Genomic DNA, 19,211 nt, shown 5'->3' on the forward strand with positions numbered 1-19,211 from the left:
GAGTGCTTGATGCATCACATAGTTGTGTTGCCATTCAGAAGGATCTCTGTAGGCTGGAGAAATGGGCCAACGGGGCCCCTGTACAAAAGGCTTGAGGCAATCAAAGGGCAGTGCAAAATCCTACAGCTGGGGAGGGAAGAATAACTCTATGCATCAACAGAGATTGAGGACCTACTTGCTGGAAAGCAACTTTGCAGAGTTTGGGCATCCTGCTCAACACCAAGTTGACCATAAGCCAGCAACGCAAACCCTTGTGGTAAAGGCAGCCAACCAGCCTCCTGGGCTTCATTAGGAAGAAGACTTGCCACTAGCAGGTCAAGGGAGATGCACCTTCCCTTGTACCACAGGAAGATGACTTCTGGAGGGCTGTGCCCAGTCCTGGGTTGCCCAGTGCAAGAGTGAGATGAGAGTCTTAGAGTGAGTCCAGTGAAAGACTGCGAAGGTGATGAAGGGACTGGAGCATCTCTGACATAGGGAGAGCCTGAAAGAGCTGAGGTGGTCTTGTCTGGAGAAGAGAAGGCTCAAGGGAGATCTTATCAGTGTGTATATATGCCTGGTGGTCAGGGGAGACAGTAAAGGACGAGGATCCAGGTTATTCTCAGCAGTGCTCAGGGACAGAACGAAAGCAGTTGGCATGCGTTGAACTCCAGGCAATTGCATTTAAAAATCAGGAAACACTTTTTTACTGTGAGGGCAATTGAACAGTGGCACGTGTTGCCCAGAGAGGTTGTGGAGTCTCTGTCCTTAGAGATACTCAGAAGCCATCCAAACGTGGTCCTGAGCAACCTGCTTTAGTTGAATCCTGCTTTGGACTGTGATGTCCAGAGGTTCCTTTCAACCTCAACAATTCTGTGTTTTTGTGAAAGGATCAAATGTGAAACTGATAGCTTAAAAACCTACTGCAATGCTTTCAAGATTAAAAGTGTTAGTTTTTAAGCTGTTGAGAAGTTTCCAGCAGTTAAAAGAAATATACTCTTATGATACTGAGGCCTGAACAAGGCTACTTGGTAAAATCTCTGCTTTATGAAGTGCAACACTGCTGGCAGCTCAACTCTACTTATTAGTATGTTTGGTACTATTGTCTTTAGTTGCTTCGCATTTTTAAACTTTTCAGTCTTCCTACAGTAGCTAATATGTGAGATATCAAAAAACAGCATTTGCATGAGTCTTGTTGCTATGTTGAGTGTACTTCTTTCAAGTGTAGAGCTGAAGGTTTTTGTTTCTTTCATGAAAACTTAGGGATCCCATCTTCCTGGATTTATTTTTTTTTGGTCCTATTTTGATTATAAATAGTGTCAGAAAAATATTTCCAGGTGTTAAAACTGTGTCAGTCACCATTTTGAAATTTAGTCACCTTGAGCACTGGCCATTTCTAGCAGAGAATTCTGAAACAATGTTTCTGAATAGACTCTTAATGAAAAACTGCAGTTAGAATATGTTTTTTCAGTGTGGATGCTAAACTGAATTGTTAGTGATTCACTGATTAAAATTGCTCAGGCTCTCATTTCCTGTTTTTCCTGTTCACCTAACTTTTTAGTTGTTGCCTAAAGAATTGGGCTTGTGAGCGTTTCCCATGTGAGTGATCTAATCTGTGGCTGGAGATAGTCTGCTTCGTTGTCTGTCTGTAAAAGGTAGCAGAGGGTGTAGAGTTAGAACTGTGGTTTGAGTTGGATATCTCTGAATGTAAGAGTTGATGCTGCCATTTGTTCCATCTGTTAGAATATCATATCGCACTCATGTAGAAAGACGAGTAGAAAAACCATAGCAAGGGAAATAGATGAAGGTCAAAATAAACATCCTATTTGTTTCAGGTGGTTTTGGATGTTGGCTGTGGAACTGGAATACTCTCCATGTTTGCTGCCAAAGCAGGTGCGAAGAAAGTGATTGGAGTCGACCAGTCTGAAATCATCTATCAGGCCATGGACATCATCAGGTAGGAGAAGTTCTGAGAAAAGCATGTTAAATGTTGCTGTAAAAAGTTATTTAAATGCTGTTAGAAGTTAATGATCACCTATCACTCAATATGTCTTTTACTGAAGTCCTTCTTTGTCCTAAGAATTAACACAGGTTTTGATGTGCACTCAAGTGGTTTGCTTCTCTGATAGAGGGAATTAAAACAGGGCTGTAGATAAGGCAGGGTGTTTCTCAGACCTTCCTCCTAATGTTAGCGTACGATCAGTGCTGCCCTGCTGGGGAGGCTCCAGCTGACTGCTGCCACTCCATTTGCTACTCTTACGCTTTAAATGGTGCTACTGATAACATTTTAAAATTCTAGACAACAAAGTTGAGATGCATTCCGAGAGGATGTGAGAAACTTTTCCTGGCTGCACTACTTTGAGTTAGGGAAACAGTTCTGATGTAGATAAACTCAGCAGAAGGTGTTCAATTGTGTGAAAATTAAACAGTAATATACGTGTTTGTATATAGAAATTTTCTGTAGTTATATAATTTCTATAATTTAATTTTCTGTTACAGAAAATTAGACAACTTTTACTGGGTTGATCTCTATATATTTCAGGCCTTGGTGTTGGAGCTGTGGTGTTTTTAAACAAAAGCTTGTCATGCATCAGTTAGCTTTCACTGTGTTTAGGACATACAAAGCTTGCTTTGGAGAACAGGTCTTATAATTATATGGTATTTCAGTTTTAACTTGTGGAAAACCTTTCTCTAGTAAGGTTCTCTGTACGTTAGTATGTTTAAGGGAGACTCTCTCTTTGTGAGAATAGTAAGTGTATGTTATCCTTAGTTTGTTTCTTTAGAAACCTACTGTCCTCTGGCTTTCATGCTCATTGGAAGGTGATTACCATCACGCTGTAATAATTACTATAGGTTGAGGGCAAAAAAAGCGCTATTTTTAGAGCATGCACGCAGACGTGCACACACAGTCTGCAGAGTTGCCGGGAGAAGTTGATTTCAGGGGAACTACGAATATGGTGCATGCCACGTGAACTGTCACGGAATAATACAGGGTGGAAGGGACATGTCAATGTCTTGTAGTGGGGGCCCACACCTGGACACCGTACTCCAGATGCAGTTTTGCAGGTGTCACATTGAGGGGAAAGATCACATTCCTTGACCTGCTGCTATAACGGCCCACTGCTAGCTTATGTTCAACTTGTTCACCCAGCTCCTCATCAGGGCTGGGTGGGAAAGCAAGCAGAGCCAGTTTCTAACCAGCAGGAACCAATCTGTACTGTCCCATGGCGTTATTCCAGCCAAGGTGCAGGTCTTCATCTGGGTCTCTGAGGGTCCTGTCAGCCCATTTCTACAGTCTGAGGTCCCTCTAAATAGTAGCCCTACCCTCTATCAACCCTCTGTCAACTGCTCCCCTCTAATTCAATATTATCCACAGACTTGTGGAGGGTGCATTCTGTCCCAATGGGTCACTAATAAAGGTGTTACTTAGTATCAGAACTAGTATTGAACCCTGAGGGGACATCTCTGGTACCCAGATGCCAGACTTTGTACTCTTCCTCTGACGTCTTGAACTTAATGGTCTAGACAGGTTTCCACCCATCTAACGGTTCGTTTATCCACTCCACATTGCACTAATTTACCTGGAGAGGATATTATGGCAGACTGAGTATATGTAGAAATGAACCAATAGCATCTGAAGACTTAAAAAGTATTTCCTGTCATGAGGTAGGAGAAATGTAGGTGAAAATGTGTACTGTTGGTAGTGGAGGCATGTAGGTTTTTGGGGATTGGTTGTTTTTGTAAGAGCAACTGTGGAAAAGAAAGTCAAGGTAGATACTGAGGAATTTGGGATTGACTTTTTTTATGCAAGCTTAAATGGTACAAAGTTTTAGATTAGATACTGCTTCACACATTGGAGGTGCACTTGGATGCTGTAAAATTATTCCATTTAAAAAAGCCTGTTTAAGAAAAACACTGTCTTAAGCATTAGGTGCAACTTCAACCAAAATGCTTTTGTGGCACAAGAACTCATTCTCTAAAGAGAACTTTTCCCAGGAGCCCTTGTCATCTTCAGAGGGGTTACAAATGTGAAATGGTGTTTTATTTCTAATGTACTACGTGACAAACTTAGGATGGTTCATATCTTTCAACAAGTGCATGAGAAGTCCTTTATGTGTTATTTATACTTAGAGGATGATAGGAGTACCAACCAACATGTATTACCTTTGGTGAGGAGAAGGGGAAGCCTTTAAGGAAAAACAACAAATCAAAACCCTTAAGCTCTCTGGAGAGTGATGAATTGCCGCTTGGAGTGCACAGTGAACCATCCCTAAGGCTACACATTTATAGATACCTTCTGCTATAAAACGTTCAATTCACATTACAGTTTTCAGTTCACATCAAAACAATTTATGTTTGTCTTGTTAAACCTACTTTTCCTAAAAGAATAGAGCTGACAAACTTGTAATGGAGTAACGAATATTTATTGGAATATTAAACTTCTGTGTAGCTTAGAAATGCCTACTGCAGTGTGCTTCCACCTCCGATTAAAGTACGTGCTCAAGAGCTTTTGTCCCTCCCAGAATGAAGGTTCATTTCTAGCACGCTAATTACTAGAAACGGTGCAACCCTTGTGTGTAAGTGAACTGGAATAAGTTTCTTGTTTGGGATTCTTTCCCAAAGTTACATAGTAATAAATGCTTGCCTTCTCTCTTTCTTACTGGGAATAGCTGCCCCTAAAATTTCTAGAGCAGTAAATGATTTTTGTCATTCATCGCTGTTAACTAGAATAGAAAGTTGAAGTATATTTCCTCAATAGCATCTCAGCAGTTTTTCCTGCAATGTGTAAATGACATTATTTTGGTGGGTTTTATACCTTACAGTTGAAAACAAGTATGTAATGAATTACTGTCTTTCCTTTCTTTTGTTTTAAATCATGTCCTTGTATTTGGTCATTTAGGAAGTTACCCTTAGATCTCTTTGTCCTTCTTAAAATATTGTTGTGACTAATAGCTCTTTAGCATTTTATTTCTCACTTGGAACTTTGGATTTTACTTCTGTTAACAGCATTAAATATGATATTAGTGATGAACTGCTACTCTTCTAACAGAATACTGTCGTGTGTAGAGTATTTAATTGATCTTTCCAATAGCCCACATGTTCAAGTAGCCCTTTGACCCTTTCCTTTTCCTCCCTTCATTCTGATCTTTCTCCCATTATCTTTTAGATTGAATTTTTAATGTCATTACCAGTCTGCATTGAAAGCTAGAGAGAATGTAAGAGTAAGATATCAGGATAGGGAGGGAAGGGGCAGAGATAAGGACTGCAGCGGAAAGATAAATTTCTTTGGTGGGAATACTTTTCTGCCCTCTGTAAGAATTGCTCCTGTAATAAGGGTATGTGCAAGAAAGACTAATACGGTTTGCCAAGAAGAAAAATGCTAAATTTTGGGCATTTACCTATTTAGTAATTTCACTGTCATGCGGTTTTTGTTTCAAAAACTGTAGTAACGTCACAGAACCTTCCTCCTTATACGAGATGGTTGTACCATTACTTGCACATGAGGTAATAGCTGATTGCTGCAGTTACTAAAATTGCAGATGATTTTGGCCAAAATCACAGTGGGGAGGATGCCTTTTATTGTGGAATAACTGTAATACTGATCCAGAGGGAATGTTTGTTCTCAGTGACTTTGCAGCTGGTTTTGTTAAATAAAAAAAACAAGTCGTGCAAAGCAGCTTTGCGAGGAAGTTAATTTCCATTGCTCTCCCAGTGTGATGAGTAGGCTCTGATCGCTGTAGACCTACACTATGGAGGTCAATCAAGGAGAACTGGGAACAAGCAACTCTAAAGCAGAGCATCATTTTAAATTGTCCCCTTCTCTGTTTTCATGCTTTCTGAAGCTTACACATTTGCATGCACAGCACGTTGGAGGTGTACACATCTACTGTCTGCCGTATTTGCCTGGCACTTGATCTGCTGCAGTTTTTGGGTACTTGTAAACATTCCCTCTGAAATATAACTGAGGAGTATCACATTTTCGTGCTTTTTTGATTAGTTAAAAACCAATTATTGGGGGGAGACATGCGAAATAGAGACATCAGTATATCTCTCTTGACAGCATAAATTGGAAATAAAAACTAATTTGTTTATGTTGTGACTTGCAGATTAAATAAACTTGAAAATATCATTACATTAGTCAAAGGAAGAATCGAAGAAGTAGATCTGCCTTTGGAAAAAGTGGATGTAATTATATCTGAATGGATGGTAAGGTGCATGAATATTCTCTTCAAGACATAATTATTTTCAGGAAAAAATGTGTTTTATTTCATCTGAAAAATGATTCTTAAAAGTGATGCTATTTTTTTTTTTAATGAAAAATTTATCATGCTTGCAACAGTGTCTTTGAGAATGTGGGAGATGGGATGACGAACCTGGTTATGTGGTGCTCGGATACAATTCCTAATCCCTCTTGTTCATGGTCTTTCAAGTCGAGGGTCTCCACAGTTGAGCTGGTTTTGGGTACAGCAGTAATTTTGTTATGCAGTTAGTGTGCAAATCTACAGAAGTACTCTGTATTCCTGAATAATACTATTGTAGCTGTTCAGGTGAACGTAATGAAGAGATATTGTATTAGTCATCTAGGCAGATCATTCTGATGTGTAAAATACTTTTAGTCCACAAAGGTGGCTAAAGACTGTGGGGACTGTGTGGGAAAGGCAGTGAGGAGAATATGGATTGGGAAATCTGCAAATAGAGAGAGAGCTTTAAAACAGCTTTACTATTCATTGCAGTTTTTTAGTATAAGAATAAAATAACTGATTTTAAAAGTATGTAGTAAAGATGGTGGCCAACAGGAAATGCAGCATGCAAGTTTTAAGTGAGGTATTTCCTGGAATCTGTTGGATTTCAGCCGTTGACCTGTTACCTTTCTTTCATGTGCTGGCCGATGACTGTTGTCATCATACTGGTGACACAGTTGTGCTTGCTACCTGCCAGTCATCCTAATAACGACATCTGTGTGACAAGACCCAGTGCCAGGCTGAACTTCATAGCGACTGAATAAGTTTGTTCCCTAGCAAAAAAATGTGGTAGGAAACAGCCCTTGTGACTCTTTTTTGTGGACTCTACTATTTGGTCTCCTCATATTGCAGACCTTCAAAAACCACTTCAAAATACAGATTTTCTTCATGCTAGTTTCTACTGTTTGGACTTAAAGAATTCCTTTGTCCTTCAAATGTAAGATCAGTAATGAAAACTTATATTCAAAGTTACTTGGGGTTTTTTTGTTTGCTTTGTTTTTTTGGTTTTTTTGTTGTTTTTTTTTTTTTTTTACACAAACTCTGTTTGTTCTGCTATATACAAGGGCCTTTGGGAGAGAGGTCACATGTTCGCTGTGGATCCATATCTATCTAACTGGTTTCCAGATAAAGGTGGAAATAAATTGTTTGGTTTGGGTTTTCTGTATTTTGTTTGGGTTTGGGTTTTTTTTTTTTGTTTATATTACGTATTTAAGTGATCTGGAAATCTGCAAAAGTTTTTCCTCCACTGCTATAATGGAACATTATTTGAAGAATGAGCTTAATTTAGTGTTGAGGTCACTAGTTTCAAGGAAGGTTTGAGGCATTGGCTTAAACTAGTAGTTTAAAAATAGTGTGTTATGGTTGGTGACTTCTGACAGTATAGTGACTTCACTAGAAATGTAATTATAGTTCTTTCAGGGAAACTCCCAATCAGTTGCCTAATATGTGCACCAAGAATAAAGTTCCCTAAATCATATTTCTCATTCTACAGCCCAAGATTTGGTTTTAAAAGGATCTTGGGGCGCTTAAGAACTTAAGTCATGTTGTAAATTAGTGTCTCCAAGGTGAAGTAAAGGATTTCGAAAAGCAACTCTTGTAAGAAATGAGGTATTGAATGTTCCATATTTCCCATTTGTGTGCTAATTTACCTTTTAATGTCATAATTACATAGTCATGTGCATTTCACTTAATTAGGTATTCTAAGTATTTAGGAATGTTAGCATTTTTATAGGTTGCTGCAGTATAGAGATAAAGAGGACAATGCCGTGGAAGTAAGATTGATAGCTGGACGGTGTACGCACTGTTCCACCACTGTCCAGAAAGGAACATTATGTTGCCTAGATGCAAATGAAGATTCCCCTTTGTCTGGCTTTCCTGTGTGAATTTGCTTTTTCTTTTCCTTCCCTACGTGATACTGACCAGTGTGAAATCTTTTGTTAATATGTCAGTGTAAGTGCTTGAAAATGTTAGAAATGGAAAGAGGGAGAGCAGAAAGGCATCCAACATATGTCAGCTTTCAGCTCTTTATTTAGAGAATCTCTATGGACTAGCATGAAAATTCAAAGGGGAACTGTGTTTTACTTTGTAACAAAAATACATAAAGTCGGTGTTGTGTCTAGAAAACAAACTGCTTTTTGACAAGTAAACATGAAACCCTTTTGTGCAACCATAGTTCTGTTTTCCTTGATACAGAACAGTGCTTAAGACCAGTACGCTATGAGCTTTTATAGAGCTACGAATGGAGCATCAGACAGTTAAAAACAAGTGCGAAGCAACAGAATGGAGGCTGGAGAGAGGAAAACTACTGCACTCCCCAGAAATGTTTCTAGAACAGGCTTTCTGAGAAAGATGGCACATAGAACAGTCTATTGTAAAAGGTACAGTGTTGCCTTATGAGTATCTCCAACGTAATGGCTTCTGTTGGTCATTCTCTTAATTGTGTAAGTGACCTATGACTTCCACAAACTGCTTGTTATTCCTACTTCTCTTTAATTTTTAAATTTGTTCCCTTAAAATATGCAGAAATGGGAGAAGCATCTTAAATACTACACAGTGGATAGGGGGTTGTGAGTGTGTGTGTATATATATATATAGCCAAATTATATTTTGAATGTATATTTGCCATCTTCCACGATAATGTATTTCAGTTTTAAATTCATCTGGATACAGTTTTGAGACTGAATGATGAGCAACTGTCTCTTCAGTGGCTCTATTTAAGCCTGTGAAAGAAATGAGCAGTGATCTTGCTTTTAATGTCCAGACTAAATGCATTGTTTGTGTCATCTGAAGTATGCACGGTTGACATTGTTAAAATCAGACGATAAGCAGAGCATCTGTGTGATTGTGTTTGACAAAAAACTATGCAAACCATTGAGAAAGCTCATCACACCTTCCACTGTCTGTTCTGTTGGTGTCGAAAAGGCAGATTGAAGATTGAGGTCCTGTTGGACTACTGAAGACCCAGATAAAGCCATCTATTTAGACTTTTTCACTCTGAAGACAGCTATGCATTCCTTTTAGCAAAACATTGGTGAAGTATGTAGCCTGATGTAAGGACTTGTTGTGTGCTGTGACCCAGGAGCACAAGGGGAGAGCAGGTGGACCGAAGAGCCACTTTCACCCAGTAAACCATGTTGCCTTAAGAAAGAACACAAGAACGGCCAAGTAATGGCCTGTTCTGCTAACCAAACTGATTCTATAGGGAGATAGTCTTCCAGTTCTTGGAGAAAGGTTATTTGAATGTAAGAAGAGCTGAATTTCATATAAGATCTCACTGCTGGCCTTGTTTTTGTAGAGGTTTCTCCGTCCAGGATTGTTTGATACTCTATAGCAGGGCCGTAAGCTTCTGATGCACCATCCTGCTTGGTTGTGTGGAGCTCTGATGTGTGACACTTTTGAAAGCCTTAATTTGTGAAATGCTGAGTTATTGTCCCTGCCTGTGGCAGGACGTTTGGAACTAGATGATCTTTAAGGTCCCTTCTAACCCAAACCATTCTATGATTCCATGATTGTTAGTGGCTACAGGTCCCAGCCTCTAACGTTTTTTTACTTGTCTGATTGTACCATAGGGCGCCTACAAACAAATCTCTTATCATAGAATACCAGGTTGGAAGGGACCTCAAGGATCATCTGGCCCAACCATATCTTCTTATTCAAACTGTAGACTTACCTGAATTATGTTTCTAAGCAAAGGTACAACTAATGGAGTATCCGTCTCCTCTGCCTAGTGGCAGTCTGATGCAAATCGTTTCTGAACACTCATCAGTGATTTGTTTACACCTTGGTGTAATGAAGGAAAACCCTTGTCAGTTAGTGACTTGACCTGAAAATGGTTTGCAAATCCTCAAATTTCATCAGAAGTTTTGAATTTTGGCTTGAATGTGCTGCTGTTTGTATGAGTGCTGGGCAAGTAGTTAGGAGTTGTGTACACTGTAGACTTGCTCTCAGTCAGGATCACATTTATGCATTCTCCCCAGAGCTACCGAGTTTTAAGAAACAGTGATGTTTTCCTGTAATTAGAATCATTTTACATAGAGTGTATAAGTTTGAAATGAGGGATGCTCTGCAAAGTGCTGCAGCTCATTTTTGGTCAAATTGAATGCTGAGTAGGGAAGAAAGATTTGCTGTCAACATCCAAAGTTGGGTGTGTTGCTGCACACATGGATTTTGGTAATTGTAAACTTCATAGGCTGCTTATTGAAAGGATGAGTGCAGAAAGAAACAAAATGTATGTAATGTTTTTCTGGAATGCTGCATCTGCGTGCAGATTTTTTTTTTTTTCCTCTCTGTGTGCTTTTACTTCCTTTCTCTAGCTAAGATTATAAAGCTGGAGGTTGAGAGTTTTATTCGCTTGAAAAATATCTGCATTTGTTGTTTGTAAGGGGTCTGACTGAGAGTCGATTGTCTGAGATGCAGTGTTAGAGTACAGTGCGTTCTCATAAATTGCTGGTTTATGCAGTGCTTTACGTCACTGAATATGCAGTAGAGTTTCACACAAGGAAAAACTGGGAACGAGATGAACTCTGAAAATAAACCAAGGGTAGAATCCACTACGCTTGTCTCTTAACTGTATCATTTCTCAGATAGCTGATGTGTCTTTTTTTTTTTTTTTTCTTCCCTTTTTTTGTGTGTTAGATAATTTCGAAGTAATATCAGGATGGGCTGTGGATGGGAGGTATTCAGGATCTGGGGAAAGGACTAGGCAGTGAGCATGTCTGAAACACTAGAATCCATCTTTTCTCTCCTTCCTCCTTTTCCCCATTTCTATGATGGATATGCAGTGATGGCGCTTTTTTAACGCTTACTAGTCTTTCTGTAGTCTCGCTATTCTCTATGGTTTTTTGTTAGTGTTTGGAGGTGCATTAATAAAAGTGTTCTATTTCTTCAACACAATAATTTATAATTTTACCTAAGAATTGAGCTTTCCTTTTTTCTGTTTTTAATAATGCTGTGTAAAGAGCATACTAAGTAGCTGAATGTTTTAGTTTCTTTACAGCAAAATGGTTTTTATAAAGGAATTGTATTATCTTGCATGAAGTTTGTTTTTTATTTTTTTGCCAACACCAGTAATGGGTATCACTTTTCAGCTCTTCACATCTTCCCATTTGGTGTTCTCACTCATCTCATATTTAAGGACACAACAGGGTGTGCATAGTAACAAAGTCAAGCTGTGGTTTTGAAATGTGTGGGTTTGCTCTACCAGTAATGAATTATTTCCTTTTTCTTAAAATAAAATCATACCTGAGATCAGCATGAGGGCTGACTTGGTGTCAGGGAAATGGTGCTGCAGCGGAGCACGCAGAAGAGTTTACATGTAGCTGCTGCTTCTCGTTTAAATGCGCCACAGGTTTTGGGGGGATTTGGTAAAGTAAAAAGTAATTTGGTAAAGTAAAAAGTAATTTTTCTCAAAATTGAGTGGGCTGTGTCAGTTTTGTGCATCTGTTAATGCAAGATTACATTTTATTTCATAAATCAGAATCTGTTGTCCAATCTGTTACATACTTTGTAAAGTGTTTTACTCTGCAGTCCAATGGAAACCTTGTAGTTAGAAACTTACGTTTTTTTATACTGACATGGATTTGAAGAAAAAAAAAAAGCTCCACTCTCTGGGCCAGTGATTTTATAGCTGCCTTTCATCTAATTAAATATTCAGTGTTGGGCCCTACTGAATCTGGAGTACCAGACCAGGTTCAGTTATATTACAGAAAATAATAAAATGTATCTTTGATGGAAGGCAGAGGGGAATCACAACGCTTATTCAAGTCGTTAAATATTTTGTCTTAGTTCTATCCTTGCATGTTTTTTCTACTGTACTAAAAATTCTGCCAATTCTTGCTATTGTAAACATGCTCATGCCACTTTTTGAAATATATATGGATTTCACTAACAATTAGAAAATAAGTGAAAGCGAAACCAAGTTCCACTAAGGTATTTGATAGGAACGGTTAAGGGAAATGTGCATGAAGAGACATTTTTTAATCTGAACTAGTTTGTGTTTTAAACAAAGCATTTTTCTTTAGTATTCTCTACACAATGAGGTATGCTTTAGAATTCTGTGGTGTTCTTGTGTCTTGATGCTTTTAAAGAGCTTAATCTCTTTTTCCATGAACCATATTGTGATGAATACTGAAACACTAATGTTAAAAGAACTTCCTATACTTAAAATTTTGATCAATTGGTAAAATATTTTTATGTAGCTTTGAATTAAAATGAAAATAAACATTAAGAGTGCTGTAGTGTATTTGTATAAAATTTAACAATGCAGGATATTAAGCCGTCAAAGTTTTGTGAGCCTTTCATAATTCTGTTACAAATGCAAAATACAGATATAAATGATGTTTAAGAAATGCAGCGATGTTCATATTCCTCTGGATTCACATTTCTCAGTGCGCTCGTGCATTTTTGATGGCCGATTTCTTGGACAGCCATGACATAGGACAGATGATCAGACGGAGTAACTCCATGGTGCTGTGTGGTCCTGTTCAAATTTGTTGGGGGGGGGTGGATGGGTGTTAGCTGGGGAACAACTATTTCATTTCAACTTTTAATATATAAAAATAAGGAACACAATGTTGATTTTGAGAAAGAAATGGCCAGAAAACACATAGTATGACGGCTTAGCATTTACGATGCGCTGTGTATTCAGATTGTCTTTAACAGAGAACCTGTCACCTTTTATGTGTCTTACTTTAGCCACTAGCAAGATTGAATTATTAATATGCGGCTCACAGATTTGTATCCTAGAGATCTCTTTGCAGTAATTAATTTTGAGGATGCGAATACTTGCTTAAGAAAAAAAAAAACAAACCAAACCCGGAACGTTCTTGGGGGCAGAAGCTAGAGTGCCCCACAGCATCGTGGGGAAAAGACGTCAGGTATAATTCTCTTTCCAGATGGCACCCCTACAGGTGAGGCAGCAGCCTGTGAAATTACATTCTAAATTACACTACAGATGAGCACAGCACACTGAGCAAAACGCTTCGGTATAGGTAATAAATGACTTGATTCAGTACCATTGACGGTTTATGTAACTTACAGAAATGCTATAATGAATTGGGGGGGTGAAAAACCAACGGTGCCAGAGTGGAAAGGTCAGGGAAAGGACGGTGAGAATTTCACTGTATTTCTCATGAGAAGGTGTGTCTTCCAGCTATACTTCTTGCACTTGTTTGGCAGATGTTGTAGGTGGTGGGCATTTTAGGCAGGAAGAAATAAATGAAGAGCTGATCCGTAAAAATGTCGCTTTGTAACTAGTCTTAAGATATGTCCTAGAGGTCACGTTTTAAGATACCATGAAAACAACTCATTTTCAGTTAAAAACATCTGAAATGAAATTTTTATTAGCTGTATATACTCTATTTTTTAAACTGCAAGAATACGAATGAAAAAAGAACACTCTGGTTCCGTTCTGTGCTTTTGCCTTGAAACCATCTCCACCTGACGCAATTGGAGCGGGTGGCCTTTTCGGCCGTCTTGCAAAGCTTACTAAAAATCACGTGGCTCACAAAGCAGTAGTCTCATTCTGGCACTTATTCAAGGACTTCATAACAGTTAGGCAGTAAAGTGGAAGAACAGGCAACATTGGGAAGAAAAGTGTCCAGTAGAGCACTGTCCTGTTACCAGAAGAAACACGTTGAGAAAAGGGCATTTCTGTTATTGAATACAAATGTCATACTTCAAATTTCTCGTTTTCTAGTTTTGCTTTTAGTTCTGAAGGCTGCAGTGTGGATGGTGGTGCTTATAAGCAATTATAAACTTGCAGTGGTTATTGTTCTAAGAGCCTTCAGCAAAATTAACATCCAGGGTGGCGTAAACCTGAAGTAGACTTTGTATCTTACCGGTGCAGGTCCCGTGCGATGCTGGCTGTCTTCAGCAGCGTGGTGTGATGACTTCAAAAATTAGAATAAAATAAAAAAATGCCTATGATTGTACAAATGTGTAAGGGTAGGAAAGATGAAGAAAAAGATCATCTTTGGTTACTGCTGACTGGGCTTGTAGGACTTGCAGGTCCAAAGTCTGGACTTCCAGTTGTCCAGTTGCCTTTTTTTGTTCTCTCCTACTGGCAGGCAGTGTATAAATCAAGCCCTAGGGCTAAGCTGTGTTTTAAGCAAAATGAGAGTTAGGACACTCAGTGAAAATCCAAAATGTATGGTGGTATGATTTGTCTTAATTGATTTAATGTCATAAGAATGTGTATGTGGATGAACTGTGTTATAGTATTCAGTGAGAATAAGGATCATACTCAAACTCTGAAGATAGGAAGGGTGCAAAATCAGTAAATCAATTGGAAAGCAAAGGGCTATATATGTCTTGGAAATCTGCAGTTTACTTAAAAGTGGTTGAGAAACCAGACGTTTTATATAAAATTCTAATTGTATGTAATGCTGCTGTATGTTTTTGATATCTCAGAAATGTTTAATTAAGGAAATATATTTTTTTTCTGTTTCAGAAAATGACTGACTTGATAAAGTTTACGATAAACTATTCTAAACATCTTTAGTAGTATGATTAACCTGCTATGAGATGGATCCCAACACCAAACCAACTACGTAAATCTAGTTCTAACCATTTTTGCCCTGAGAATTTTTTTTAAGTTCAGGTGCTGCTAAATGATGTAGAACATCCAGAGAACCCATGTCTTTGGTATATGATTTATTTCCACCTGTCTTAGTGAGCATTGCCCAAGCTGGTACAGGGCAGCACGGAGTAGCAAATATGAAAGGGCAAAGATGCATTCCATTTGGTGTTTCTGACAATAATTTTAATGTTACTTGCAGTACTAAGTGGAAAGGGATTTTCTTGGTGATTTTTTTTTTTGTATGGCACCTCAGAGTTATTATTAAAAAGTCACTATGTACAGCTTTTCACTTGGTTTGAGTTGAATTTGATTTCTTTTGATGTTGTAGGACTCTATCAGGTAATTGTCGGTGTAGATTGGATATTTGTCTGTTTTTTTAATCTAGTAGGTGCTAGATACTTGCAGTGTGGGAAAGTAATGATACTTCATGTAACTAAAGTTTTGAAGCGACAATGCTATTGAGAAATTCACTGGGTGCTGGCTCTTACTGAGGTGTGCGGAAATACCAAGTTCTTAAACTGTGTTGATAAAGCCCATTTTTAGATTGATTAAATACGCTACATAAGAAGCACAATGATTTCTGAGTTCTTTATCTTTTCTATAAACAGGGTTATTTTCTTCTCTTTGAGTCAATGCTGGATTCCGTCATCTATGCAAAGGACAAGTACCTGGCAGAGGGAGGCTCAGGTTGGTGCGCATAATTCTTTTAATAAATTTAGCTCTGGGGGGAAACTAAATGAACTCGGAGACTTAGAATAAGCTATGCATGGATGAGAAAGTTGCCAGTCTAAATGAAAAATGTTTCCATTAGTATGAGCTTCAAGGCATTAATTTACTGTATGGGTAATAGAAGAACATTAGATGGAGTATCAAGGTCTCAAGTAAATGGTGTTTTTAAGAATAGAGGGGGTTGTTTATTCTTAAGTACAGTCTAAATTTTTCCTCCCTCCTTCTCGCACGTGGGCATTTGTTTTCCCCTCTCAAAATCCCAGTTTCTGCATAACTACAACAGAGGAAAGTAAGTTATATTCTGTAAGATGTGACACTGTTAGAGTAAGCTACGATGAATTAGAGGAAAAGTGGATAGGATGTGTTCCTGGAGGAGGGAAGTTGTGTGGGAGGACAGTTTCAAACACAAGAAGTCACGTGAAATAACTAATGGCATTACATTGTTTCAGTTTAGCATATTTATTCTATCCTGGTGGGAATATACCCTTTTTTTTCACCGCTGGAAGGTAGGGAAGTGACAGAACAGAAGGGTTTTATTTTGAAGTAGAGGTCTTTTATCCTTTTAAGTAGCTGAGATAGCGTCATCTTAAGTGGTGTTTAAATGCCTGTAAATATTTATTCCTCGTGTGATGCGGTTTTCTGCACGAGTTCTGCATATGCTTTATTCCTTGTGCTTAATTCCTTTGTCAGTATTGTATTTCATATTGACCTTTTCAATCGTAGTCATCAGTCTGGGTTTTTTTCCCCCTTTTGTGCTAACCACGCACATAGTTAGTTTCACTACACTGACTTAATGATTGGATTAATGACTATGTAACAGTGCTCAGCGCAGCGCTTCCCTTGGATTGCAGTGAGCTTTTGTATGCCACAGAGTGCAGCAGAAAAAAAGGGGTTTTATGCAGTGGTTCAATATTTTGTCACAAAGCTGAATATACAAGGAAGAGATTACTGTTCATGTGTTAAAATATTTAGAAGCCACTTGAACAACGTGATAGAATAAGAGCTTTTTTGTTTTCAGCAATATAGAATAGTCCCGCCGGATCTGGAACACAGTTGTGGTGTGGTCTGTATAGATATGTGCTGATAATTGCAATATAGTTAAATCTGGGGACATCCCCTAAAATTGTAAGGAATCTTTTTATGTTTAGCTACTATTACCAAAGTCTTCCGAAAAGGGCCAGAGATTTTTGACCTCTATTGAAACTGCGATACTGTGTTGTTCTCTCTTTGTATTGCTGGTAAGTTTGCTCATGGCTTGTGCCTCCCAAAGCTTCCTTTGCGAGACAGGGTACGCTGGTTCTGCGGTACACTTATTCTTTGTGGTCTGTGAACGCTCTTGGGCTCTTACTTGGCTCTTGAGAAGGCGTATGGTATTGTACAGTTGCCGATTGGTATGGCCGGATTTTAAATGCAGTGCTGTTCCCTGAAGATGCTTACAATTCCTGCTCTTCTGCCAGCTTGTATAGCAGGTGAATGGCTGTGCCCGAGGTCTGTCAGAAAGTTGATCAGCAGTCGGCTTAGTGAGACAGACACCTCTGTGGCATAGAGGAATAGCAGCAGAACTGTGGGCACATCCAAATTCAGATGAGTCAAACCTAAGAGCTCGTTCTGAGCTGAAGTCTTAGGAGAGAAACCCCCGAATCTGCCATAAAGCTTAATTTTGTCTCAAGCCACTTTGTACTATTGAGCCCAAGATCGTTATTACAGGGACTGTTTGAAAGCTGAAAAAAAGCAATAAAAGCAGCTGCGATTTGGCCAAATCTTTCAGTGATTGAGCCAGGAATAGAATCCAAATTTCTAGATTTGTGTTCGGTCAGTCATATCATCGTTGCTTCAATCTAGCCTATTGGCACGCTGAAGTGGGTTATGCCAAACTGTCTCGGCTACTGTGTACAGTATATAATAGCTTTGTTTGGGAGCATAAAATTCTTGCTGCCCAGAACACATCTGTTTGTTCTTTAGAGCTGTTACTTGCTTGACTATAGATTTTTGCATGCATTTGGGTGCATTGCACATTGGCGAGGGCTGCCGTGGGTAAGGAAGGCATCACTCGAAACGTAGTGCTGTTTGCTTGTTCGTGGCAATATGATGATGGTATTCACTTGGAATTATTTCCGTTTATCTGGAGGGTTGCTGCCTTACCCTTCAGCGCCCTGAAGTTTGTGAGGCATTGCTAAGGGATGAAGGATTTCCCATCGTCTTCTGTTCACCACGTGAGCTGTTCCGAGTGACAGATGACTTCTGGGCACTGAGTCGAGAAGGACACAGATGGTCAAAGCGATGAATCTGTGAGAGCATTGAGGAGTAGGTGCTTTTGTCCAATCAGCATTTTGTTCATTTCACCTGTGAGAGGGATTAATTATTAAATTACAGGCTTAATCAGGAAAAAAATGACAAGTCTGTCAGGTTCGCGCAGGGAAGTGTTACAGGGTTGCAGAAAAAGCAGAGGATTGAGGGTAATGGTTGAAATGGCAAATGCAATTTTAAGCAGCTGCTTTTAAATGTTTGCAAAACTCTACAGTGTTTAGATGATTTAGGCTGATATTTAGGTAACATGCTTATATTTCCAGTCAAACTTCAGTATAGTGTACGCTTCTGGACATGGGTGGGTTTGTGAATTTGGGAGTTCGTGTATGTCTGTAGTCTTTTACCTGTGCCCTGTTGGTGGAACACAGATTTCTTCTTGTGAAATCTGAACAGGCCTTGTCTGCTTTTTTTTGTTGCTATTGACAGGCTAAACTAAAAATGCCAATTAGATTAAGGCATTAGTGTTTACCTTTCTGCTCTTTCTTAAGCATTTTGTATAATCGATCATGATTTCCACCTCTGATTTAAAGATTTGCGCTGTGGACAAAGGAGATTTAATAAAAACTGATTATGGGCCCTCTCAAATATATCATGCTTGATAGACAGGGTAGACTTTTTCCTGTTAACAGAATGTCCCAGAAATAAGGGCTAGTCTGAGGAAGGAAGGTTATGAAGTAGTTGATCACTTTTGCTGTGGTTTTCATTTTTGATTGCAGTGTTTTTAGCGCGCTCCTGTAAGATATCCTGTAACTAAGGACTTCCAGTCCCTTTCCACCCCTCTTCTCACCATACCCCTCGCTTCCTATGAAGAGCGTTTCTCTGAAATATATTCCTTCAGAGGCTGTAGTCGCTTGCTTTTGTTGTCTGTTTCGCACTGTCTTTTAATTTTTGGAGCTTCAGTGGTGGCTCTCAAAGGTTTGAAATACTGAGAGATAAAGCTGAATATAATCAGCTGCCACACTATTAAAGAGCAGTATGAAAGCTTTGAGAAATGGAAATCCTTTATTGATGGCTCCAGAAACTGCTTGCAGATAACTCCTACCACCAGATGTTGATTTTTGTGCTTGTGTGACAGCTGTCAGGTGTGCTGGAACCAAATGATTTGTTTTGGACGAGACGGTTCGAATGCCTTCCTGTTCTGATTCTCATCAAACTGCCTTTTTACTGCTGAGATAATTGTAGGCTCTTCCTGGAGAAACCTTCTGCTTTTTGAGTTCTTCATCTGCAAAGTAGGGATGATGATAGGTTACCAATTCCAGTTAAAGCTTGCTGATATTTATTTATTTATTCTGTTTTAAACAGTCAAAGAGAGAAAAATGGTGTGTTCACGTTTTGTATAAACTAGTCATTCCAAACGTTGAGGTGGTTGCTTACTTGGA

General features: G+C 38.9%; 1 protein-coding gene across 1 annotated transcript in view; it reads left to right on the forward strand.

The window, feature by feature from the left end:
• Positions 1 to 19,211, forward strand: part of PRMT3 (protein arginine methyltransferase 3) — a 163,246-nt gene that overhangs the window by 114,085 nt on the left and 29,950 nt on the right. Inside the window, exons 9-11 of the mRNA XM_009886303.1 lie at positions 1,812 to 1,933; positions 6,084 to 6,183; positions 15,405 to 15,483. Of these exons, the coding sequence (XP_009884605.1) occupies positions 1,812 to 1,933; positions 6,084 to 6,183; positions 15,405 to 15,483 (301 nt within the window). The remainder of the gene's footprint in view (positions 1 to 1,811; positions 1,934 to 6,083; positions 6,184 to 15,404; positions 15,484 to 19,211) is intronic.

This window comes from Charadrius vociferus, unplaced genomic scaffold (assembly GCF_000708025.1).
Source record: "Charadrius vociferus isolate BGI_N301 unplaced genomic scaffold, ASM70802v2 scaffold115, whole genome shotgun sequence".
Lineage (NCBI taxonomy): Eukaryota > Metazoa > Chordata > Aves > Charadriiformes > Charadriidae > Charadrius > Charadrius vociferus.